Source organism: Sycon ciliatum, chromosome 1 (assembly GCF_964019385.1).
Source record: "Sycon ciliatum chromosome 1, ocSycCili1.1, whole genome shotgun sequence".
Lineage (NCBI taxonomy): Eukaryota > Metazoa > Porifera > Calcarea > Leucosolenida > Sycettidae > Sycon > Sycon ciliatum.
In genome coordinates, this window is record NC_088643.1 from 12,066,910 (window position 1) to 12,075,935 (window position 9,026).

General features: G+C 47.0%; 1 protein-coding gene across 1 annotated transcript; it reads right to left on the reverse strand.

Moving 5' to 3' along the window:
* Positions 1 to 151: 151 nt before the first annotated feature.
* LOC135811766 (uncharacterized) lies at positions 152 to 8,334 on the reverse strand. Its single transcript, XM_065325046.1, has 3 exons — positions 7,751 to 8,334; positions 899 to 3,429; positions 152 to 568 (listed from the first exon to the last, which is right to left on the reverse strand). The coding sequence occupies exons 1-3, from the start codon at positions 8,100 to 8,102 to the stop codon at positions 152 to 154; spliced, it is 3,300 nt and encodes a 1,099-aa protein (XP_065181118.1). The 5' UTR covers positions 8,103 to 8,334.
* Positions 8,335 to 9,026: the final 692 nt, after the last annotated feature.

Here is a 9,026-nt window from a genome sequence, read left to right on the forward strand (position 1 = left end):
CCCCCCCCCCCCCACACACACACACCTACACCCCCCCCCCCACACACACACACCCACCTACACCCCCCCCCCCCCACACACCCACCTACACCCCCCCCCCACACACACACACCTACACCCACCTAGAGTGTTTTGATGATAACACTCTAACTTACTGTAGTATGCGATGTCTGAGTGCTGCCAGCATAGCACAGTGTTGGTTGTGTTCACTTAGGTGTTCACCAGTTTGACGATGTTTGCCACACAGGTAAGCCATGTCACAACGAGGACATGCTGTGATGTTGTCCAGGTCATAGCAGACAAAACATGCCGCTACAGGTGGACACCATTCCTGTAGTGCAATGTGGTGATCAATGCTCACACGGCCTCTCTTGGATTGACGATGTAGGGCAGCAAGGAGAGAGTTGTATAGTAGAGAAAGGCCTTCAGCTTGTGGTGGTAAGTACACAATTCCAGACACTGAGAGACCAGTTGCACACTTGCTTGGCAGGCAAGCACTGAGATCCTTAACAAGTGACTTCAACGCTGGGAAGAGTGTGGAACTAACATCAGTCGCCAAGAGAGTATTCTAGAGCAAACCACACAACAAAGAAAAGTGTAGAAAAGAAAGTAACTGAACTAAGGCCTGTACACTCGAAACAGAGAACATCATGCACAATAATAACAAATCAGACTGATATAGCGTAAAGCAACACATTCCATTTCCATAGTTTACAATGTTCAAAATTATCACATTCCCCTCTGTGTTCTTCAAGATATCAACCTTAGAGAGACAGACACTATACAGTAGATAATTACTGAGTACACTGGTTTGCAATACAATGTTCCATTCAGAGTGAAGTGTGGATGAAAAACAGTTATGGTAACCTGAATTGTGAACACTGCACTACCAGCTTACCTCCAAATTGAGCAGTGCTCTAGCCATCAGTATACAATACTGCACCACTTCCAGATCAGGTATCTTGTTCTGGCTACAGTTGTTAATCAGTGCTGGTGTGTGATATGCTGGATTTGAGCCATTACACCATCTCCTGGCATAGTCCATCACAATGTTGTAGGGATGCTGTGCTGGTAGAGTGAGACCCGTTGGAGTTGTGTGTGCCCTTCCATTTACTACCAAGGATATGTACAGGTGGTTGTACATACCACCCAAGTACATGTTCAGTAGTCTGGTTACTGTGTCATTATCCATGGAGTACAGGTACTGTTGTAACCCAAGAGCAGACACAGTAGTGTGGTCGTCATGGGTATTGAACGTGCGGCTGATAGCAGTTGGTACATGTTTCCACTCGCACAGTGGTATACCCAGTGTTGTAATCAATGATGGTGAAATAATCCACTCACTGCTACAGGAACTTGACATGACCTTGCCCAGGATCACAGCAATGCACTGTAGCAGAAAACCGAACATTGCAGTACATGAAGGGACCCCACCATCCTGTGATAGGAAGCGTGATGAGATCACTCTCTCAGCAAGGTCTTCTACCACCTGTACATTGGGCATATCCTTGTTTAGCAGAGTGGAACAATACAGTTGAATGAGTTTCAGGGCATATTCAGTGACACCTGTTGCAAGACCCATTCCCAGTGTTGTTGTAACACGCTGGTATACCACCTGCAGACGGGATAGTGTTTCCTGGCTCAGTTCAACCTGTCCTTCCCTGCAGTTGATGTCCAGAGACATGGATAGCCTGCATGACTCTAGAGAAAGTTGCATCAAAGGTAGCTTCAGCGGTGACCCCACTCCTGTCGGTTCTTGTTCAGATTTCTCCAGGAGCATTTGGGTTCTGGAATCCGAACTCTCAAAAGTGACATCAGAATCTGCAATGCTTTGACGGCAAATACAACACAGGACCGAGGTGCAAATGCTGTCAGCTTGTACAGATAGCAGTGCTTTGTCCAATCTTTGTACCCTGTCCACAAACTCTCCAACAAACATTGCTCTCCCAAACAAGGCAATTAGGATACCTGACCACCCTGCTAATCCAGAGAAAGGAAGCAAGTCATCGCCAGACAAAACATCAACAACAGACAACGCCATCTGTATATTCACCCGTTCCTGAAGCAATTGGTAACTCCAGTACATTGCTTCGTCTGCACCACAACCTCTACAGTCATCAACTTCCTTCACAAAGCCAAGGAAATGCTTGCACATCCGCTGTTGGTACATGTGTTGCTTGTCTTCTGGGCATTGGTAACGACCAAACTCGGCGATAAATGGTTGTAACGAGTAGCGATCCAAACACGAATTGTAATCCAGGAAACAAATCTTGATCAACGGATCAAAACGTACAAGATGAACCACACTGGCATCAGTTGCAGGCAAACCCACCATCACACAAGCACAGCCAGATGAGAACGAGGAGCGTAGTTGAGACAGAGCATGGAATGATTCCTTGTCATCCTGTTGTAATGTGTTGTATGCTAATGTCAACAGCTTCAGGATTCGATGATTCGGTTTCAGACCATCGTCGTTGAACACATCAAGACCAATCTTCTTGAACACCGCCAGCAACATGGTTGGAGTTAATCGACCACCTTGTAGAAGACCAGCTGTAATGCGTACAGCAAGCGGGACATTTCCACAATGATCCACTAACCTCTGTGCATCTTCAATGCTCACACTACCTTCAACACATAGACCATGGAGAAGACCAACAGCACAAACCTTTGTCAGACCATCAAGACGGTGTTGTTGTAGTTTAAACTGGGCAGCGTGTAGGTCAAAGTAAACACGACTTGTCAGTAGGACATGAACGTTGTGTTGTAGTCGAAGCAGTCGTTCCACAACATCTTGTAGTTGGAAATCCTTATCTGCACCAGCCTGGATGGCATCCTCGGCATTATCCAGAATACATAACATGTGGTGCTGGGTACCATCATCATCCATGCCATCAGTTGATTTCGTTGTCACACCACAAGTTTCAGATGAAGCCGGGTTTGTCTCGAGTCGGTTTTGAATCATTGCCTGGACAGCGTCAACACCAGCTACACCGCGTAAGTCAAAGAACTCCACACGACAACCAGCATTGCGACATACATGTCCCACAGCAATGGCTACGGACGTCTTACCAAAACCAGCTGGTGCCATAAGACTCTGCACTCGTGTAGATGATGATTTGGACTTTGTTGTGAGAATGTTGGCGCTGATCTCTGTTACAATGTCATTCCTGCCAGTGAAGTGTCGGTCTTTGTCCGGTAGAGAAGACTGGCTTGAAGTTGTTGATCTTGTTGAACCCTGTGTTGCAGTCAATGTTGCATTGGATGTTGTACCCGTTCTAGTTGCATTGGCGGTTGTTTCAGCTGATGTTGGTGGTTTGAACATTGGTTCACATCTGTTAGACGTCCGTTGTTGGTCTGCCTGACAAGCTCCCACTGGGTGCTGCAATGGCTGCGTCTTCTGTTTGCCAACTGTTGTCATGGTGATACCTACCAAGGAAACAGAAAGTATGAATAAATCTATTGTAAGTTTTGAAACTCTTTCAAAAGGGATGTATGACCGACTTCCTTCGTTAAGCAAAACGCGTTGTTGCATGGTTTTACGGTTCCGTCAAAAGCATTCTATGGCTACAACACACTTCGCAGAGGGGAGAACAGAGCAGCATACGAGAGGTAGTAGTTTATAGATGTCACAAAGTTTGTTTCGAAGCGGTTCAGCTTCACCCTTCATCTGAATACGATCACAACTCATTCCCTGCATTGAGTCTGGTTCCTCGCAGACTTCTGTCTCCAGCGCTGACACATTGACAGCTCTTCCTCCGTAACCTTTAGAAGATGCCTAGAAAATATTTGATCGTACTTCTTTGCTTGAACTGTGAGCTTGACGATTTGCACGGTGCCCCTGTCGGCAGTGTTTCTCTCCGCCGCTCTCTAGAATGCCATGGAAGGTGCCATAGCAGCTGCGTGACAACCAAAATATAATGCTTTTCATCTTAGCAGCGGGGTTCTTCTGCCAGCACGTTTCCAAAGCCTGCAGAACTTCTGAGCTACTTTCTGGTTTCCTTTGCCATCAGTGACACGTCGGTCTGCAGTCTGTTGAAAAACACCAAGTCGTCCGTGTTGAGATTTGTTTTTTGTCCCGGCTGAACAACAACCTGAATGTCGAATCCTTTCCCTTTCCCCAGTACTGCAAACACACACCCATTGAATTTTGTTGTGTGCTTACACGCACCATCGTGCTGGTATAGCAGTGACTGGCCGGCTTCTGGGCACCTCTTCGTGCCATGCGGCTTTTCAACCTTCCATTTCCCAGTCCCAAATTTTCCACATGGCTGGACGCACACCAGCATCACTGGTTGTGTATGCTGCATCCTCGTGAAACCACCACATTTTCTGTCGCATGCTTACGAACACACCAATTTTACTGACGACTTTCTGCCTGTACACAACTCGCATTGACTCACACTGTCTACACAACTATGGCTTCGCTGACCACTACAGGCACTAGCATAAAACTCCACTGATCAAGCTTACCATCGAAGTCATACTCGGGGGCCCGAGCACAAACCACAAGCGTCATCATTTTGGACATGCGTGATTTTATGGAAGACGTGCCGCGGATCAGGAATACAATATTCTCCTTTGTCGTTCGGGAACACTCTGCAGAACTGGCCGTCATGCATTATGTAAAACCACTTCCCGTCTTCATAATTATGTGTCACGTTTTTTCTCGTTGGAGAATTTCATGGTCATTGGGAGCGGACAAATTTCATGCGCTGCATTTTATGCTCGGTTGTCATTTTCGGCTTGATATATCATCGCTGTCTCCGCATCTGATGCGCCTTGCACCTAGTCCAAACAGTCACAGGTGAGACATTTACTCCTTCCCTTACCAGCTTGCTGGCTAGTCAGTTCAACGACAATCGACCTCAGTTCTGATTGTTTAGAACAATCAGCTTTTGTGCGATTTCATTGGTGAACTATTGACCGTCTTCTCGGCCACACTGGGTGCGTTCGATTACTGCCATGAATCGATTCGTGAATGAAATCTTGTCGTTTGATTTCATGTCATGTAGCCCTGGAATCGGTTTGGAATCCATTCACCCTAACATGGAGTGATGTGAACAGTCAGGGACCATTAATGAATGGATTCAACATCGATTCGCGGCCGTAATCAAAGGCACTCACTCTTTCCGCTTGCGTGACCAGTTAAGTTCCAACACTAGAGCGTCACTTGATACTTGCTCATGGTACCAACTGAGTTGTCTGTACATTAATTTAATCATGAATGACATTTATAGAAGGAAAGTCTGAGCAGAGTTAAGCGAACAGATTCTTTGTCAGCGGTCTAGCTGCCGTGATGTCTGCGGAATGAAGAGTGACGTCCTTTTGATTGGGGGTCTTCATGTCTTTTTGTCCGGTGCGCACAGTAACTGGTGTTGTTGGCGGTGATTTGATTTTCAGCACACGAGCGGCTCTATTCTTCACTCTTTCTTTCTTGACAGGCATATTTGCAATCTCTCTGCGCCAAGGAACGAACCACAATGATTGTTAAGAAGGCTCTGTTCCTCATTTCTCACTTCGGTGTCGTGCACCTGTGGGTGTGTTCTGGTGACATTCTGTCAAGACAGGGCTATACTTCTAAAATTTTCCAAAGGACTCGACGCGTATCGGAGGTTCTAAGCCTGTCAGAGTAATGGTCGTCACCATGGCTGCCCTATATCGAAGGGGAGGGGATAGATCACCGACATGTGTGTCTATTGCCTATAGAAAGATCATAAACAGAACACTAAAACGCTATCCGAGTTCAAAACCCTATGTAGAAGTTTTGCTTATCAACGGAGAAAGTACTTGGTCCGCCAAGTTAAAATTGGCGCTTATCTTCTCACTTGGTTTTTTGGTGTTCTGCCTGTGCCACACGGCATGGAACAACCGATTAACCATCCGAACATAACCATTGACCATTGCATCCGACGACATGGCAGCACAAACCATCACAGAAGTTGCGATCGGTTCGTTTGAGTCTTTTTGACGGAGCTGCCGCCGACGAACACTTCCGTCAGCGCAAAAAAACACTGCAACCTCTGCTCGAGTCCGTAAAATGGGTCAGGATGTTCGCATTTCAGAGCGATGGAGAATACAGTTTCTGTCTACTTCCAGCTGTCTGATGGCAAGGATTGTTTACCCTGGGGAGGTATAGAAAAGCTGAAAAAGCGCTTCGCGAGCTTGAATTTCAGTGCTTGCACAGTACAGCGCCTAGTGAAGTGCTATCACCAGCAAATCGCTGACGAAGAAACTGCAGCTCGTGTCGATATGTCCAGTAAGTGAGACCAATCCGGCGGACACACTTTGAAGCTCACAGAGGACAGGGCAAAGGAGCTAATCAAAGAAAACGCCAAGTCCTGAGAGAAACACTCGTGCAAAGGACTTTCAGGAAACTAGCCGAAAAGCCTGGTGCACGGCGTTGTAGGTGCAGTACGCACAGGTGCTACATCAAGCGGAAGCTATCACTGCGCTGCATGTAGATCTTCAAGCACCAGCGGCTCGCGTGGGTACGGGTGCTGATCAGCAAGTAAGACAAGCGCAAGAGGCGATTTGAAAAAAGGACACTGATTATGGCGTTGCCTTTTTTGTCTCAAACAAAGACGCATTATTGCGACGAACGGGGATAACACTTACAGTCAACATGCGGGCAGTCTCACTCAGCTTCTTAGGGGAAGGTGACAGGCACGCACTGCCTTTGAGCGTGATTCGAGACGAGGAGAAGTGGAACAAGCCATGACACAACCCGTGCAGCAGCTGTCCGGATCGTACGTTTTGAGCTCTTCCTCCAGCGACGATAGTGGCGAGGAGGATGTGTAACTTGCTTGAATTTTCGTCTGAGTTGCTTACTGACATGTAAATAATCATGTATATAGTGCTTTGTGATCGTGGCTTGCTCCAAATATTCGTATTTCTTTCCTGAGACTAGTGTGAAGATAAGCGCCAATTTTAACTGGACGGAGAAAGTAAGTTAAAAAATCATAGTACTGGTAGTGTTCTCAGACTGTTCTGTTCACTGAGCAATGAGAGAGGGATAAGTCTACGTTCAAAAATAACACCCGCTTCCAGCTATTGCAAACAAGAATACTGGGCTTATCTCTTACCAGTGGTTGTACTAGAACTCTACGACTAGTAACAAAGTTATGTTCCGCTGATAGCGGATTTTCCACGATGGTAGATCTTTTGGAGGTCACTGACATTGAATTATGGTTGCCTTGGGCTCAGTATTTCCATGGAAATGTTCAAATCCATGACCGCCGACAAAGTACCTTGCAATCTTCGCTCTCCAAGAACTACTGTACTGAGCCTAAGTTGAGGATTTCGTCTACAGTAATACCGGTGTATCGATAATGATCAAATCCCCCCCCCCCCCTTTCCACACCATTGGACCATTGGACGCCCATCGCCAGAGGCGATGATAGCGATGCTACAGCAGAAGCCATAGCAGCTTGTGCAGGGATTGCACCATTCAACAGCTTGCAAGGCTGAAGAATTGACCGCCACTATTCAGCCTGGTCTACACCACACAGCTATGAAGTGACTTTTTCTGGCCAGTGAATCCCTACTTTTTGGTCTTTTTCATTTTTTCACACACACATCACACCACATACTCCTGCATGCACTGGCTGTTGGTAACCACCCAGGAGAATGAAAGAAAAGTCAGGAGGAGTCTGAGAAAGAGAAGAAAGACGTGTGTGACCATAATCCCCTTCCACGCACATACACACACACACCTTTCTACGCCACTGTAATCAATATGATCACTTACCGGAGGACGAGCCAAGTCTTGACTCATCTTCTGCCGACATTGGTTTCGTCGGATGCTCAGTTTTCCCACTGGCAGTTGCACCGCGGCGCTTCGCCATGGTACTGGCGACATGTTCCGCTACATGAGGCTGGCTGTGTTGAACGAGCCTCAGCAACGTATCCACCTGTTCCTCCGTTTTCTTCAGCATCAACCTCACCACATACTCTGCCAACTTCAACTTCTCCTCCTTGGCAGGTGCGCCAATATATTCCTCTTCGTCCAGAACATCACTCTCTAGTAGGTCTTCTAAGATTGTTGAAGCATCTAAATTTGCAAATAAGTACTTGATGTTGTATTTCACACTGTCCGGCATTGCGCCGTTAGGAAAAGTTGAAAACCCTCACCACCAACCACTCCGTCACGGCCTCAGCCAACGCTGGCTGGAGTGAATCGTTCTGTGGACCACAGTGAACAATGGAGAACAGACACCCCACACAACTACACGACTGACACAATTCAACAGCAACCGACCGACAGAGAACATGCGCCGAGAAAAATAATAATGATCTACCGCAGTACCGGTACCGGTATACCGGTAGATCTACCGGTCCTTTGAAATACGTAGCAGGAGTCGTGAAAACCCTTTCACTACTCCTGCTATGTACAGTGCTGGCAACTGAAATCCGACCCCCTGAGCTGCGCGCCGCGCCTCCCAGGGGGTCGGATTTCAGTTGCCAGCACTGTAGTAGAGTCTACCAGTGAAAGGCTGTAGTACTACATAGTACATGTACTAGTAGAATGACTTATGGAGATCTACATGATTCATAATTATCATGTCTGTACAATCATGATGTCTCTACAGAATGATTATGTCAGTGTTACGCATGCACTCTGTCCCTTGGACTTGGAGTAGGTGTGGGAAAGACGAGACGTGTGGTGGGTTGGCATGGCAATGGAAGTTGTGTTCGCTTTTCTCGCTTTTGCTTCAGTTTCGCCCAGTTTCGCCGAGCAACCGGTGAAGGAGGCTGATGCGGCCATTGGTGGTGGCGAGTTTCGGATGATCGTGGATGCAAGTACAGGTCATTGACTCATGATCCGACGAAGTCCGAGGTAGATCAGTGGCTGGCTAGTAGTAGGGGTGAGCCAAACCAAGCACCGATTGGCAACTTGGAAAACCCATTCAAAGTTCAAACAAATCCAGACGTGTGTGAATGTTCAACATCAACACCGAGGCTGTCTGCTATGGTCTTGGTTAACTGGAGGTAGGTTTGCAACTGGCTGACCTACCGATGATGAT